The sequence below is a fragment of the Periplaneta americana genome, chromosome 15 (genome assembly GCF_040183065.1).
Source record: "Periplaneta americana isolate PAMFEO1 chromosome 15, P.americana_PAMFEO1_priV1, whole genome shotgun sequence".
Lineage (NCBI taxonomy): Eukaryota > Metazoa > Arthropoda > Insecta > Blattodea > Blattidae > Periplaneta > Periplaneta americana.
In genome coordinates, this window is record NC_091131.1 from 59,079,276 (window position 1) to 59,097,832 (window position 18,557).

Consider the following 18,557-nt stretch of genomic DNA (forward strand, 5'->3'; position numbering starts at 1 on the left):
GTACTTAAAATAGTATGTAATCCTATTTAAATAATAGATAAGTAAATATATTTGTTATTGACAAACATTTTAAAAGAATGAGATCTGATGACACAGCAATGGTTGCCACAGACCAGTCTTCTATACTTGAAATGCTACCATTGTAAGCATTCCAGGGATTGACTTATCAAATAAACGTGTCTAAATACATGTTGAATACAGTTTGAGAAGGCCATGGTTTAGATCTACGAATTAAACAGATAGTACTTTTTGCCATGAAGGAATGTATGAACAAATTTTTATGGATCACATTTTTTCACCGTTTTCTGGCCATAGAAACCAGTGGTACTATTCCATACAGATGCATACCGTCTCACTTCCCTCACTGGTTCAACAGATTTAACTCTTGAATGGTTACATATTAGAATTTTTTTTAGAGATTCAGTCCAGAAATTTGAGTGTTTTTCCTAAGGCAGACCTTTCCTTTTCAATTGAAAAAATTTAAACTTAACCAATACAATTTTATTTCAGGACTCGGATAATCTTAGAACAGTAGTTGACGTATTTTACTTCCATCTTTTCCTTTTTTTATTACACGAAATAGAGAACTAGCATAGCTCAGGGGTGAAAATCTAGTCTTTTGATATGATACTGTGTTTCGCCATAGATTGAAGTCCCTCTTAGACTGACTACTTGGTTAGTTTTTTCCGAAGTTTTCCCTAACTGAGAATTTCAGATAACCCATTCCAGTGCTACATAATCTTGTAGTCAATAAGTATTGTTAAATAGCAGATTGAAAAAGTGTACGAAACTGTGAACATAGTAGTGCGGGTGCTGTAAAAAATGGATTGTCGCAATTCATGCCTACTGAAAAAGTGGTTTTGGACGTAAGTGTGTACAGCTATTTCTCCCTAAACTGTAGAATGAATTTTGTTCATATTCAGTATCTATGAGCTTGTCCAGGAATGATGCAGATAAAAAATGGATCATTTCAAATAAAAAATTATGACTGTTTTACATAGTACAAAAATTAGAAAAAATAATCAAATGAGACTGTGAAGTTAATATTGGTGGGAAAAAAAATTCTGCCAAGAGAAATTATTATACATAGCGGTATCAGTTTCTGGCCTGGTTGCAGGTTTGCGCATCCACCACTTCTACCACCATCTTTATTATGTTTAATTGAATCAAGATTGAATTGTCACTTTTCCCATTAGCATTTCATTTCTTTTCGTTTAAAGCTCTTTGTATCTGCATTAAGTTAGAACAATGTGTAGCAGTTCCTCTGCCATTGAATAATGATCAGAATTTTCACTAGTTTGTGCGTTTGTATCTAGTCTGTTTCTACCACAACTAGAGCCAAATTGTGAATGCTTGTTGTAGGCCCCTTTGTGGCAGCATCAAGTAAGTAGTGTTGTTGCTGTTAGTGCTGTGTATTTAAACTCGACAGTGACTCAACTAATGCATTTTCAACATGAATCCAGTTTGCTATAAAAACTAGTCAGTTTGCATTAGGTGGAAGATAAATTGAAAATTAATTTTGGCTCAACCAACTTCAGCTCTAAACATTGAGCAGACTATAAAAAATACCATGGGACAAGAGAGGTTTTCGGTATTAGTAGGCACTGTATTTTTTAGTGGAATAAAATAGGTGATTTCAGTAGATATTTCCTGAAATAAGTCAGTTAAATGTATTATCTTGTTTAATATAAAACTGTTACTTATTTTTATTACATGCTAGCTGTACCTGTGTGCTCCGCTGCACCTATTAGAAATAAATATAAAGTAATTACATAATTAAAATAGGATGTTTGATCCAGGGAACATTCGTGTTTGATAGAAGGATAAATTTTTAGTATGTTATTTAATTTAAATTGTATTTAAATAATTAAAATGCGATCATTTGGTCCAGAGAGCAATCATTTGGTGCAATGACAATTCCTTTAACATGTTTTTTAATTGTTATTACATGCAACCATAGTTTAATGAAGATTGACATATTTAGTTTTAATGTGTATATTTTATATTACTTGCTATATGTTTCAGAAGTTACTGTAATAACATTGTAGAATTATGTCCATCTAGAGAAACTACAATTTCCAATGGTGAAATAATAATTAAACAATTAATTAGCTTCCAATATTACTTCATACAAACACAGAAACATTCTCTGTAGGCTATGTTTAATAGCTTTCGATTGTTGTCCAAGGCCCCTTATAGACGAAGTCATTTGTTTTTATTTCAGTACAGTGCCTTAGATGGCGTTATTGTAATTTTAAAACTCGTGTATCTCATTAAATATCAGTCCTATCAAAATTTTGTATAGAATAAAACTTATTGGAAATTATTTTTAAAGAAACTTTTGTTATGTAACATTTTTCATGAAAATTAATAATAAGGGAGATATTTCGATTTATTTAATTCAAGCCCCCTTATAAATCCCCCTTTTAAATTTTGAATGCCATATAGTCTAAAATCTAAGTTACAACGAACTTAATTTATATTCCAATTTTTATATAAATTGGTTCAGCCATTATCGCGTGAAAAGGTAACAAACATCCAGACAGATAGACAGACATACAAACAAAAATTTCAAAAAAGCTATTTTCGGTTTCAGGATGGTTAATTATACATGTTAACACCAATTATTTTTGGAAAATGGAAAATTACCAGAAAAATTTTGGCTACAGATTTATTATTAGTATAGATATAACATATCATCCCGCGCCGTGGCGTCGTGATCTAAGGCATCGTGCCTAAGACTCGTGTTACGGAATGTGTGCTGGTTTGAGTCCTCATGGGGAAAGAAATTTTCTCATGAAATTTTGGCTAGTGTATGGGACCAGTGCCCACCCAGCATCGTGATGCACTTGGGGAGCTATGATAGGTAGTGAAATCAGGTTGTGAAAGCCAGCTATAACTACTGGGGGGGATCATTGTGCTAACCACACGATACCTCCATTCTGGTTGGATGATGATCGTCCACCTGTGCTTCGGCATGTGGATGTGAGGCCAGCAGCCAGCTCGTCGGCCTGGGCCCTTCATGGGCTGTAGCACCACAGATTATTAGAGCACATATCAAATGTACAAGTCTCCAGGTATTGATCAAATTCCAGGAGAATTAATACAAGAAGGTGGAAGCGCATTATCTAGCGAAATTTATAAGCTTGTACTTGCTATTTGGGAAAAGGAAATTGTACCAGAACAATGGAAGGAGTCCATAATTGAAGGGTTCAGAACCATAGTGGGCCAAGCACCGTTTACTAAAACCGTAGAAAACAAGGTTTAAAAAGTTATTACCATAATTCAATGGAAACATATAGCAAGTAATATAAAGTATAGACATTAAAACTAAATGATATATCAATCTTCATTAAACTATGGTATTCACTTAACTTTAACTCTTGATTTCTCCATTTTTAATAAATGCTGCTTGGCCCACCACTTCTCTGAACTCTTCAGTTGTACCTGACTAAGAAGGGTCAAAGACTAACTGTAGTAGGCCTAACTTTCGAGGAATATCACTTTTGTTGACATACAAAATTTTGTCCAATATTCTTTTGAGAAGATTAACTCTATATATAGATGAAATTATTGGGGATCATCAGTGTGGTTTTAGGCGTAATAGATAGACTTGATGAGATTTTTTTTTGTATTTGACAGATATTTGAGAAAAACTGAGGACATAAGGGTACAGTACATCAGTTATTCATAGATTTCAAAAAGGCATATGACTCGGTTGAGCGAGAAGTTTTATATAATATTCTTACTGAATTTGGTATTCTCAAGAAACTAGTTTGATTAATTAAAATGTGTCAGTGAAACGTACAGCAGAGTCCGTATAGGTCAGTTTCTATCTGATGCATTTCCAATTCACTGCAGGCTAAAGCAAGGAGATGCACGATCATCTTTACTTTGTAACTTTGCTCTAGAACAGTGGTGTCGATGAAGGGGAAATAGAAATGCCCAGTCTTTCTCCACCAGTACCTCCTAGGTACCCATACCTGCTCTGACATGAGCTATGCTACAAGGAATGGGTTCTGTGACTGACACTCAATGTCATGTACGCATCGTAATAATGTTTACAAACTTTGCATGTATTTGTAGTATGTTAATATAATACAACAATATTAGTACTCGGCATATCAATACAATTATTCTGTTTTCTCTGGTGGTGATTTGGAGGTCTTTGCAACTACGAGCCGGTCAGTATACTAACACACGAAATGTTGCAGCTGGGTTAGAATCACATCCTCGATTTTCTATTCTTATTCTTATTCACAACTGAGATGAACTGCTCGCAGACATAGGTTCCTCCAAACATGGCTAACATACGAGAGGCGAGATTCTTCAGTTTAGGATACAAATCTTCATCAATTAGTCTTCATAATTCTATCCCTAGTTTTCCACTGCTTCGTATCCATGTATTATTCTGCATGTCGACAATCTCCAGCTGACAGTTTAGTGGATCTTCTTCTGGTTTGACTGCAAATTGATTTTCAAACATTAACATTTCCACATTCACATCATTGATGTGATGAAACCTGGTTTGAAACTCAAACATTTTCAGAACAGGTTGGTATTTCGTAACAACATAAACCTTTTGGTTTACTATTGATTGGAGACATGGAAAATGATATTATGCCTTTTGTAGCTGAGGAACCATAGCTTTAGTTTATCTATAAAGGACTTAATGGCATCTGCCATATCCACAATATAGTGATTTTTTCCTTGTAGCACAGTATTTAACTGATTTAAATGATCACATAAATCTGTTAAGAAGGCAAAATCCATAATCCACTTGCTATCGGATATTTTTGGGATGTCAGTATTGTGTCTACTTCTGCACGGATATTGTAGAAACAATGAAGCATATTACCCCTGCTTAGCCAACGGACTTGGGAGTAGTAAGTTAAATCATCTTAATCACAACATATGTCATGTAAATATTCTTGAAATTGTTGATGCCGCAGTGAATTAGCTTTAAGTTAACAGCTTTCACTATTACTGGCATTACGTTTGCTAAATTTGCTGATTTTGCACATAGTGCTTCTCTGTGAATACTACAGTGTACCATTTTCACAGAATTTCTAGATATTCCTATTTCATTCAGAAATGCATAAAATTGATCCATCAATCCACGAGAGTGACCTATCATAGGGGGTGATTACCATATTGGTATTGGATGTAGGGTGACGAACTCTCTCATATTTTCTGGAAACTCCTGTACTTGAAGCCACTGGCGCATCTCAGTCGGTTAAGGTGGTGGTTGCCTGCCAGTCTAAAGTTGCACTCTGGCACAGGTTCAATCCCCACTTGGGTTGATTATCTGGTTGGGTTTTTTCCGAGGTTTTCCCCAACCATAAGGTGAATGCCAGGTAATCTATGGCGAATCCTCGGCCCCATCTCGTCAAATACCATCTCGCTATCACCAATCACATCGACGCTAAATAACCTAGTAGTTGATACAGCGTCGTTAAATAACCAACTGAAAAAAAAATCCTGTACTTGTGCCAATATTTTTGGATCCTCCTGGCTGTCATATTGGTCTCCTAATCCCCCTGTATATTTCCTTTGTCAATCACGATCACCATAATGCAATGTAATAATACCGCCAAATATATTCAGATAGTTAGCAATATTAATAGTTTAGTAGGTAGGCTACCAATGAGTACAATTCAGTTCCGGTTATCATGTAATTTTTGGTATTACTGTATGCACAGTATTGACTGAGAAAAGGTTTTTTTTTTAATTCTTTTTTATTTTATTTTATTGTAGCAGGATTATAAATAAAATATTCTGGATCATCTTGCTGACAAGTATAAATACGTTAAAACTGAGGAACATTGTATTTTTTTTTTTTTTAATTATACTCAGAATTGTGACCAAAATCATATTTATATTATATTATTTAAATTGGTAGCTTTATATTAAAAATATAAACCATTTGATCAATGGATTCAAGTTTCACACTCCAAAAGAATTGCGTTAAAATTTGTCATGACCAATTCTCCCGTATTTTTGTGATTATTAGTTGGTCACCCTAATTGAATGTAACGACTTCTCCTGGGTTAAGTATGGTAATTTCGGTATCTAGGAGAGTAAATGTAACAAAGAAAATATTTTTAGAAAATTTTCACGTGTTTCACATTACCAAAAAAAATGGTCCCTAGGTATTAGCAGTGCTTCCAGTGGAAAAAAAAAACTTAATCACGAGCATTTCCAATCTCAACCACAAAGTTGTCATGTTAACTTATACTCTGCTTCGGTTTTAGTGAACAAAGAGGGGCAATAAGAGGTTTTTCTCTGCGTTATTCTGTTCTGACCATTATCATTTTTCCACAAATACTTAATCACCTTCACTCTGCAAAGTCCCACGCCAGGCTTTCAGAACGAATAAAAAATGACTGGAAGTTGTACACACTCGTGTTTAATAAAGACTGTTATTTATACTGTAAGTTCGCTCATAGTGAAGAAAATAGAATGGACTTCATTTTGAAGTACTAACTCTTTTCCAGAAAGATGTTAATTTGTGTACAGATACGAAATTAAAATTTGGAGCGAGTCTTGATGGGAGTCACCTGTATGTAGGCAACAATTTTGCATGACTCTCCACAAGTAGCATATATACAGGAGTTCTTGTTTATTGCACATGCGCAGTGTGTTGTAAGCGAAACTTGTACAATAAGGGAGCTCCAAATTTTACTTCCTTATCTGTACAGTATTTGGTATTTTAATTGACTTCAATAACATCTGATACTGTATATAGTTATGTTTTGTTCGTAATTTCATTGTAAAAAGGAACCCCTTTTCTCATATTTCGTTACTTATTTCTTTCTGTCGGGGTTGAATCTATGTTGCATGGTTTGAAGGCCATTTTAAGAATGTAAAATCTATTGATATAAATGGGGACCCTGAAAAGTAGTGAAAATGTTGGTCTTGCCAGGTATTTTTGCCTTAATGGTAAATATAAAAAATCTTAAAACTAAATAAATGCTGCAAATTTACAATATATTGGCACAACAGACAATATATCTAACATTTACTTGCAAAAATTACTGTATCTTAGTATTATCACACTAGAAATTGCGCTTTTAACACAATCATTCAAGTTCTTAACTTGACAATTCTAACCTAATCTTAAATATCAATTCTGGTAACGTTTTGTACAAAAAGCTTAAAAAGTGTAACATTTCACAGAGAGAAAATTATTCACGAAATTTTGTTTACAGTAGTTTTGGAAACAAAATACATTTACAATTACTTATGCTACTACATATGTCATAGAAGCAACTTTTCTACCATAAAATATTCGTGTCAAAATCCATTCACGAAATTCCAGGGTCCCTAGTTCAAGTTAACTTCAGTCACTTGTAAATTATACAAGCTGTGACTGATATATGGGAGGAAGATGCATTTTGTTATGCGTGAGTGCCACTGAAGCAGGATCAACTTTTATAGAACCTTTTAATACCTTTTCCGTGAATATAAAAATATTGAAAAAGATTACAATATATGTATACTGTATCTATTTTGTGTAAATTTGTGCAGAATCAATTACATATTGCTACTTAAAATGTACTGTTTATAATTAAGTATGTCTTACTACAGGATTACAAGGAATTCATTTTCAGGATTATAAGGAATTAATTTTGTGTACACTCCACAAAACAGAAGTTTATCACATTTAGTTGTATATGTATGTACATAGCTTTTCAATAATGGTTAGTCGGTCTTGGTAGCGTAATTGGTATAGCACTGCCTTCTATGCTCAAAGTTGTGGGTTCGATCCCGTGCCAGGTCGATGGCATTTAAGTGTGTTTAAATACGACAGGCTCATGTCAGTAGATTTAAAAGAACTCCTGTGGGACAATTCCGGCACACCGGCGATGCTGATATGACCTCTGGAGTTGCGAGCGTCGTTAAATAAACCATAATTTAATAATAGTTAAGGTGAACTATAAACATTAATACAAATTTTTCAACATGATAAGAGAAACTGAGTTGTGAAATGTAGAAGAAAATTATTTTCTCCTACATTTTTGTGACACTTGTCTTTGAAGTTGATTTAATGTGGGAGTGGGGGAAGTGAAAGTCAGTACAATAGAACCTTCATTATCATCGTTAATTTTTTCCACAAAACTGTGACACTAATGTAATAAATTAAACATGTCTTACAACAGCTGTTTGTTTCAGAAATTAAACCTAGCTACACGCGAATATCTTTTAGGTTATAACTTCGAAAAAAAAAGTATAACAAATAACAAATCAATTACATTTCTTATAGAACTTTTAACAAAGACTTAATATAGCTGTTCCCAAACTTTTTGAAGGCACGACAAACTTTTGGGTGAGACTTTCTTTTGCGACTTCCCCCCACCCCCAACTACCGTGCTGGTACTAAACCCCATTCGAAAAATATAAATCCTTGTAAAATAAAAAATCATTAAAATTTTATTCAAAATCAGTGGATACCATACCACCCAAAGTATGACCTAATTGAATTATATATGGTGCAACAATCACATAAAATATTATTCTTCTGTTTACCATTCTTTCCATGCATCCTTCAGTAGGCAGTGACCCAGCCAATTTCTTTTTCTCTCTCAGTCAGTTTCAGCAGTGTTCTTTCTTCACTCACTCTTACTAGCAAAGTTTTATTTCTGATTCTGTCTGTCCATTTCACGTGCTCCATTCTTCTCTATATCCTCATTTCAAAAACTTCTAGTCATTTCTCTTCACTTTTTTGTGATGTCCATGTTTCTGCCCATACAGTGTCGCCCATTTCAAGTCTTTTTCTTGATTTTGTTTTTGTTGTAAAAAAAATCCTTCACACCAGTAGTTCGTTGCGAATATTTAATTAATATGGCCTCAGTTGGTAATTTTTATGATAATTTGATGAAGTTCAATTCGACCAAAACATTTCAGGGAATGTTTAAAGGAAAATTGCTTTTAATCTGTTTTCACATAAATTGGTCCTCCAGTTTGGTGTCTTCACATCCACTGAAAATGAATTTTCAGTCTATTCACGACTTTATCATGACTTCAAGAAAATATTACTATTTTTTATCAGTTCTAGAGCTCTTCTGTAATGTCACCCAATGTAACAGAAGCATCTTGAATATATAAGCTCTTTTCGGTGTGATCAACAATAGAAAAGTGATTTTCTTCCATTGACAAACTTAGACATATCAATCAAGTAGGCTAACTTTAAAATTAATTTTCAGTCAAAGAAGTTTGCATATGGCGAGGATTTATTATTCAGACTTTGAAGCACTTCATAAAGTGATTAAAGAAAACTTTCTGAAGATACCTTCCTCTTTAAAGCCAGTGAATTTCGATGAGTAGAAACCTTCGAGAATAGAAAGAAAGGATGGAGCATAAGCTTGAAACAATGAAATCAAAAAGGTATACTAGTATGGCTGTTAAATTACCTATAGTTTATCTCTTTTTCTAATATGTTTATCAGCTGTTTTGTTCGTATTATTACGATTACGAATTGTTTCGTGTTGTGAATATTTGAAAAGTGTAGTCTATTTCAGCAGGTGTTATTCTTTTATAAGTAAGCTAATACTCTGTTTGGCTCAACTGTAGAATATGTTGATATGTCCCCCTATGCTTTAATATATGAAGGAGTGCCAACATTCTTCTCGATAAAAGAAAGAATGTGGAAATGAAGTGTTCAGTCCATGTCACAACCATAACACTTTTAATAAATATACAGTGAAATGTACATTGATATAATAATCTGCTAATACTCCTGTTACCCCCACATCCATTTTAAACCTTTTACATATGACCGAAACCGTTAGCAGCAATTGAATATTTTCTGGTATTTCATGGAGGATTATGGGGTGTAGAAGGTGTAGTTTGAGTCATATCTGTCACACTCGTTTCAGGCATATGTGCTTGAATTGCTCCCTCCTGTCTTTTTATCCTCTTGGGCAGAAACAAGGCTTTATGCAAAGAAACTCATTGTCGAACACACTAATTAAACAATCGCAAATTCAATGCATTTGACCTTTATAAAATTTAGAATATTTTTTACTACTTGAGCATGGATTTTGATAAGTTCTCTTGACATTTTGTTTTGAAGCCAGAACTTGTGGAAACCACATCATAGGTTATTACTGTTACAAAATTTTGATATTTACATTACTTGTAATGAAAAAGTTACGTAAGACTTAAAAAAAAAAGTCCATTCTTATGATACTATTTTCCAACTTTGCATTATATGAGAAATTCGTTTGAATCTTATCTCTGTGAAGATATCTTACAATGGAAATAGTACTGTATCATTGTCAATGTAGGTGCTTTCAAGCTGTATTGTAACCAAAGCACCTCTTGCATTTTGAAGTCATCACCATTGTTAAGACTCTGAACCATTGTGTCAGAGGAAGGAACTGATAAGCCAATTTTTTATCACTATTTCATTGCACACATCAATAGTGGAAGCTAAAATGAGTTCATGTAAGATAAAGATTTGAGATATTTCACAATTCTATATGAAAGTAGGAAACATGCCTTTAGCACAGATTGTCAAATACCAAAATATTACTTGATTATCCTTTTGTTTTGAGTAAATCTTTATCATTATCTTTCATTCAAATATAAGACCTGATGACCTGTTCCAAAGTCATTCTTTTACATACAGATCATTCTGCTTTTTAATAGATAGTTATTAAATTGAATGAACATAACGTGAAATTAGCCTATTGCAGGATGGTGTAACAATGTTCATACAGCTGAACCATCCCCATATAGCAGTCTTAAAAAATTACACTTACATGGCAGTCTCAGTTGCCTAGTGTTAGATCTTACTTCTTGCTTTAATTATAACAATTAAGACAGACTGTACATATCAGATAGGCATTCCATCACTCAGCAAGTTCAAGGAGTTATGCAGCTAGCTTCTTTCATCAAAGATCCTTTAGATATACATTGCACTAAGAAATTCAAATAAGTACAATATTTTCTCCCTCCATCCTCCAGATAGTCTTGAAAACCATGTTCTTATGCAGTGGCATATGCTGAATTTTGTCAAGAAGGGGTTATTATTAAAATTGTTCAAAATTTACATTGTATTTTAAATTTTGTATATTATTATGTTACGATAGGCCTATATTTATTGAGAAGATTAACACCATATGTAAATGAAATTATTGGTGACCATCATTGTGGTTTTAGGCGTAATAGATCGACTATTGATCAGATTTTTTGTATTCGACAGATATTGGAGAAAAAATGGGAGTATAAGGGTACAGTACATCAGTTATTCATAGATTTCAAAAAGGCGTATGACTCGGTTAAGAGAGAAGTTTTATATAATATTCTTATTGAATTTGGTATTCCCAAGAAACTAGTTCGATTAATTAAAATGTGTCTTAGTGAAACTTACAGCAGAGTCCGTATAGGCCAGTTTCTATCTGATGCTTTTCCAATTCATTGCGGGCTAAAGCAGGGAGATGCACTATCACCTCTACTTTTTAACTTCGCTCTAGAATATGCCATTAGGAAAGTTCAGGATAATAGACAGGGTTTGGAGTTGAGTGGGTTACATCAGCTTCTTGTCTATGCGGATGACGTGAATATGCTAGGAGAAAACCCACAAACGATTAGGGAAAACGCGGAAATTCTACTTGAAGCAAGTAAAGCGATAGGGTTGGAAGTAAATCCCGAAAAGACTAAGTATATGATTATGTCTCGTGACCAGAATATTGTACGAAATGGAACTATAAAAATTTGAGATTTATCTTTCGAAGAGGTGGAAAAATTCAAATATCTTGGAGCAACAGTAACAAATATAAATGACACTCGGGAGGAAATTAAACACAGAATAAATATGGGAAATGCGTCTTATTATTCAGTTGAGAAGCTTTTGTCATCTAGTCTTCTGTCAAAAAATCTGAAAGTTAGAATTTATAAAACAGTTATATTACCAGTTGTTCTGTATGGTTGTGAAACTTGGACTCTCACTTTGAGAGAGGAACAGAGATTAAGGGTGTTTGAGAATAAGGTTCTTAGGAAAATATTTGGGGCTAAGAGGGATGAAGTTACAGGAGAAAGTTACACAACGCAGAGCTGCACGCATTGTATTCTTCACCTGACATAATTAGGAACATAAAATCCAGATGTTTGAGATGGGCAGGACATGTAGCACATATGGGCGAATCCAGAAATGCATATAGAGTGTTAGTTGGGAGGCCGGAGGGAAAGAGACCTTTGGGGAGGCCGAGACGTAGGTGGGAAGATAATATTAAAATGGATTTGAGGGAGGTGGGATATGATGGTAGAGACTGGGTTAATCTTGCTCAGGATAGGGACCAATGGCGGGCTTATGTGAGGGCGGCAATGAACCTCCGGGTTCCTTAAAAGCCAGTAAGTAAGTAAGGCCTATATTTATCATATGCTTATAAAATCTTTGAAACATTAATTTTTTTCAGAGCCATCCAATTTCTAACAAGCAGCAAGTTAACTTTCATATTGTGTCAGCTTCATTTTATTACAAGGTCGGTACTAGGCAGTAGGTCTCTCTTTAATAAAGATTAGCATTGTTATAATACGAATGTCTTGCAGTACCAAGCACAGGGTCCACACCTGTGGAGTAATTGTTAGCAAGTCTGGCCACAAAACCAGGTGGCCCAGGTTCGATTCCTGTCAGGACAAGTTACCTGGTTGAGGTTTGTTCTGGAGTTTTCCCTGAACTCAGTATGAGCAAATGCTGGGTAACTTTCAGTGCTGGATCCCGGACTCATTTCACTGGCATTATCACCTTCATCTCATTCAGACGCTAAATAACCTAAGATGTTGAGAAAGCGTCTTAAAATAACCTACTAAAATAAAAACCAAGCACAGGGATTACATTGAAAGAGGGGTAGGAGGACTATGCCTTATGTCGATGTAAATTTTGTTACTCTGACAGTGAAAAAAATTAGAGGAGGGAAAACGATAATGGATTAAAAAATACTCAAATCTAAATGTGTCACTTTTTTTAGGTTCAATGGTGGGGGGGGGGGGGAATTCAAACCTGGTAATCCCCGCCTTGCGGATGCCCCTGTTCATATTGGCCCAATGCCTAGGCACTTGACAATGAAGTCATTTGCCATCTTGCACTACAGCATTTTTGTACGATGTCACCTTGTAGTAATTCTGTGCATCTTCTGATGTGTTCCATGTTCATCTCTTCATTTGCATCACAATACACAGATGGATGTACGGGAAATTCTTATCGTGTGCAGGTGGCTTGCCAAACATTTATCTGTTGTCAACCTGAACATCGCAACAGTAGATTTGCATGGCTTTCAGGGGGATTATGTTGGGGCTAGTTAAAATTTTGGAAGTTACATCTCTTACTCCATCCGAATTTTGTCGGTTTTAGGCACTCTGAATTTACTTTTGGTTAGTTGTTTTACAGAATAAATTGGAAGTTTGTTATTAGATTGTTTTAAAATTTCAGTGCCCTTTTTAGCCAAAAAGTCTGCGGTTTCATTTTCCTTTATATTACAATAGGAAGGAATCCACTGTAGACTAATTTTTTTTTTTAAATATTTTTTTATAAGTTTTTTTTTTCTTTTTACAATCCTGAATTTTAATTCCTTTTGTAGACTGTTGTGAAATTGTAGCTTGTATGGCAACTCTTGAATGTGATATGTGTTTTGGAATTTATTTAATCTATATGAAGCTCTGCAAAGATATATAAATAGCAGTATCTTCTCCTTCAAAATTTGTTGTATCCTCTGAAGTTCTGGCTGATACGTATATCTAATATCAGGCAGTACATCTCACTTGACGATGTGTCAAAGGAAGAACAATTGTGCATCGGAAGTCTGACTAGTGTAATATGTAGCTAGTCAGCGATGTATGCAATGGAGGGGGAAAGGAACTGGCCACTCTACCCCAGTATCTCCTGGTCTAGTTTCCTCATAAGTGGTGCCTTCTTAGTTTCACTTGTCAGGTTCAAACCTGTCTTTGGACAGTTAACTAAACAAGAAAGGGGGAAGGAACTGGCCACCCTATCCCATTATCTTCTGGCCTAGTTGCCTCATGAGTGATGCCTTATTGGTGTTACTTATGAAGTCTTCAGACAATATTCTCCCACAGAATGGTAAATTGAAAAGAGAGAAAATGTTTCTCCAGCTCCTGCTCTTTTTGAATGTGAGAAGGGATCTATCTGTATAAATCTGTAACCACTCCTTAAGAAGTGAATATCTTGTCTCAATTGTTCCTACACCTATAGCTAGAGTATTCAAAACTAGCTTATCTGTTTCAGATTAACATCGTCCATGAGGGTCAAACTTTATTCTATATAAATGGCATTTAATAGATTTTCTTTCATTAATACATTTTTTCCCTTTGAGAAAACTTTATAAAACTTTTCTGTATCTTGTAACTGTATACCTTAAACATGTGGATCATATTCCATATTTAAAAACTGTAAATAAATTCTGTAAAGCTTTATTATAGAGCTTGCATTTTAAGTAAAAGAAAATTAAATAGAAAGGAAAAGGAAAGTGGAATGAGAATGAATTCAATACTATATGAAGTAAACAACACATACAAACTTTCAAAAAGTGTGTAAGATTGCACCAACAGAAATTAGTCAATATTTATTTAGTATTAACGATTGTACAAAATCAATTGTAACATAGTTTTCAATGTTATGTATACAGTTTTCTCCTCACAACTTAGAAGCTTATTTCTATCGTCTTCCTTTCCCCTTCTTCTTGGAGGCTCCCGAGCTGGACTGGGATTGTCCTTGATCAGCACTCCCTTGCTTCCCAGAGCGAGACTTCAGCTTGGGGATCATCTGCCCTAGATACAGCATCACTGAATCACCTGCAACCCATTTCAAATTAATTTCAGTAAGATCGGATGGGGTATGTGTTGTCCAAAAATTGCACTCTTCAAGTTCAAAGGAGTAATACCCCAAAATAATTAAAGACTAGAAATTTTTACGGTACTTTCGATTTTCTTTAAACGAGGTAAAAACTATTATTTTGTATTTTATCAATATAGAAGAAATAATTTATTAATGAAATTAGTGTAGCTCACATTGTCCAGCTATCCTGCATAGAATTGGAATATATCAATCCTCTAACTGCCCATTGTGCAACTCAAACCAAGAAATGGATTTGGAACACCTCAAAATCTGTGCTTCAGTGGCTGACCATGATAATATATTTGAAAAATATTGGAGTGCAAGAGGTCAAATGACTTTGTCAAATGCCTGGCATTAGAAAAGAACATTTTCCAGCTATTTGTGAGAAGTGTAAAGTACACATAAACATATTGTTATTGTTAATAGCATCTAAGCAGGTGACTAGTTCCAATCTGTGGTGTGTTTATACAGAGTTAAATGATATCCAGTCAATATTTGATGATACAGATTTTTTTTAATGGGAGATAGTGCAGCATCTGAAAATAATATTTTGTAATAAAAGTGCCGAAAGGGCTCTACTGCAAAATGATTATGAAAGATGGAGCACGGCTTTTACGGATTTTGCAATTGCCATTTCCACAAGTGTTGCAGTTGCACGCTTTTTTTTTTTTTTTTTTTTTTTTTTACAAAAATTATTACAGATCATAGAAAAATCTATACATGTCAAAATGACAGTCTTCATATTTTATCTCGAAATGCGTATATTGTAAGATACATTTCCAAATGGCAGTAATCTTGTGGCAACGTAAACAACAGTTCTCGGTTTTTTAGTCGGAAATTTAAATATGTAATCACAGCTCGAATAATTTGCGTCAAAAATATGAAAATGCAACCAATGAATTTACAATTAATACTAAATATTAACCACCAATAACAATTTGTAAATCTCTGCAGAAGCGTTTCATTCTAATATTATTATTAATAAAGTATTCTTATGTAGATGTATTTTATTAGGAAGTGTGTGGAAAGTAAGTGCAGAAAATATTTTTCACACTTCATGCAGGAAAACTGACTTCCAGTACCAGTTTTCTTGTCAGAAATTCTATCTTTCCATACGTTTATAGAAACATTTTATTTATTTATTCAAATGGCATGAACATAACTTTGTCTTATATTCATTCTACTTCCAGCTTCCCAGTATCTGCTAGTGTCTATTGTTAAAGGAGGAGAGCACATTAGATAGTTTTTTCCCCAATATCTCCTGTTGATTATACAGTGTAGACTAATAGTTTTTTCCCCCCAATATCTCCTGTTGATTATACAGTGTAGGCTAATAAGTAAATATCTTAATCATTCTTTATATCTGAAACTTAATAATATCTATATGGAATAAAATACTTTCCTAAAATAAATGCAAACATTCCATGTTGCCAATTTCAAATGCTGATAAAATCTTCTACTTTTTCAATACTCAGTCATGATTAGTGTTAGACCAGCAGTTCTTTTGGAATCTGTAAGTAAATGAAATCTCCCTGGTGGGGATACCAAAGCTGAGCAGAGGAAGTCATCTTCCTATTGTGAATTATACTTTGATTCTTCTCATTTCTTACTGTTGGCCTGGGTAGCGTAGCCAGTATAGTGCTGGCCTTCTGTACTCGAGGTTACAGGTTCGATCCCAGCCCAGGTCGATGGCATTTAAGTGTGCTTAAATGCAACAGGCTCATGTTGTCAGTAGATTTACTGGCATGTAAAAGAACTCTTGCAGGACAAAATTTCAGCACTGGCAACACTGATATAGCCCCGGCAGTTGCGAGTGTCGTCATATAAACCATAATTTTTTTTAAATTTCTTACCAGTAGGATAGCATAATGCTATTTGTGATCATATGTAATGTAAAGATTAAGTGAGAGTTATCATGATATCGCCATTTATATACTTAGCACTAAATCAAATAAACTAACGTAACTTGAATTAATCTTGTGAAAGCTGTATACCTGCAGAAAAAAAAATCACGACAATTTCATTCTTTACATGATGTAATGACTAACATTTTTTATTATGTTCAATATTGTGACAAGACTGTACCTTATTTTTTTTTTATTATAATACAAGTACAGACAGAAGGGACTCCCGAGCAATGGGAAAGGTATGCCTCATTACCAAATCATTGGCAATGTGCATGTATGATATGTAGAGGTGGTACAACGCATACATCACTCACGTGAGGGAAAGTCTGGGTTGAGGGGCGAGCCATCATCAGCCTTCAACTGGACTCTGATTCGCCCACGGTACAGTAACTCCTTGCTTCTCTCTCTACTGTATAGTTTATTCTCCACGCCCACTTTCATGCCAGCTGCTGCCAAAACATCACGAATCTCCTGGTGTGTCGGATTCTCCACTGCCTGTGTGTACAAAGCATCTCTGACCAATAGCTATCGTTAATGGCATCTTACATAAAGAACCAAAATTCCATTATGAAAATATGATAGGTCTACATCTATTTTTTGTCTCTTTCTCAAATATAAAGCAATTTCTTCCATATTCTATGTGCTCTGGGAATTGTTTATTATTACTTTGAAGAAATTCAATATCAGATGCAGCATTAGTCAATCATGTGTTGGGATTAAATCATGTTAAAAGATTTAATAGATGAGAATTTACAAAGAAATACATTTCATTTTAATTAACGTTCTGTAATCAAATGTCAGCAATCCTCAATAGTATTTAAATATGTAAGAGGTTCGAATATTAGTAAAAAAAAAAAATATTTTTATAGAAATACTAATCTGATAACCTTTATAAAGAAGAGAAAATTCATTCTTTTCTAACGGAACAGCCTGTAAGGAGTAACCATGGCATAGGTAATGCAACCAACATTCATATGGTTTTTAAAGTTAAGACCTATTTGCATGTGCCATTGTCCCCGAACCCAAATTGCAGAATAACCACCTTGTCTTTAGGAATTCTTCTTCCTTCCGCCAAAGTCTTTTTGCTGTTTATGTATGCCGGATATATACAAATCCACCTGCAAATAAAAATACGTGACAAATGTCATTACTTTTATTACAAATGTTACGTCATTGTATTGAAAGACTCTATTATATAAAAATGGATTGAATTAGATACTGCGGACCAACCACTCTTTCATGTTTTGCTACAAGTTAAAAAATTAATGAGCTTACAGGTCAAGAGACTGTCCCATCAATTGTAACAGCTGGATTTGTGTACAACATGTAAGGTCAGGTTAAAGCTGACAAGGTCTTAGGTTTTAAAAATACCTCAAAAATATATCTTTATTTGAATCTTACTCCATCTGTACATACTAAAATTTCTAGGAAGTTACTTACCTTTCTCTGTCACTGTGTTTCTTCTCTGGGCCCCATGCTGTTGCCATTATTGTTTACCATTTACCACTACCAACAAATTACAGTGAGGCCAACTCATTGCCTACTATATAGATACAGTAAAGGACAGGCCAGAGTCAGAGAGTAGAGACTAAATGAGACGGTAGCCATGGAATGCTATATATAGTAATCCGTATTTTATACGAGCTATGAGATGCCTTTTCATTATTTTAAAATTAGATGAATAACTATAATAGAGGAACAACCTACAACCGATGGTATCCAACCGACCTGTGTCAAAAGTAAATTAAATTCTGCCACTTACCAAAGACTACCAATAGCAAAAACTTTTTTTT

The 18,557-nt window shown here is 34.3% G+C and overlaps 1 protein-coding gene across 1 annotated transcript; it reads right to left on the reverse strand.

Moving 5' to 3' along the window:
- Positions 1–14,554: 14,554 nt before the first annotated feature.
- On the reverse strand, positions 14,555–18,359 carry Srp19 (signal recognition particle 19). The gene is made up of 4 exons (XM_069847355.1): positions 18,205–18,359; positions 17,807–17,882; positions 17,079–17,259; positions 14,555–14,814 (listed from the first exon to the last, which is right to left on the reverse strand). The coding sequence occupies exons 1-4, from the start codon at positions 18,249–18,251 to the stop codon at positions 14,678–14,680; spliced, it is 441 nt and encodes a 146-aa protein (XP_069703456.1). The 5' UTR covers positions 18,252–18,359; the 3' UTR covers positions 14,555–14,677.
- Positions 18,360–18,557: the final 198 nt, after the last annotated feature.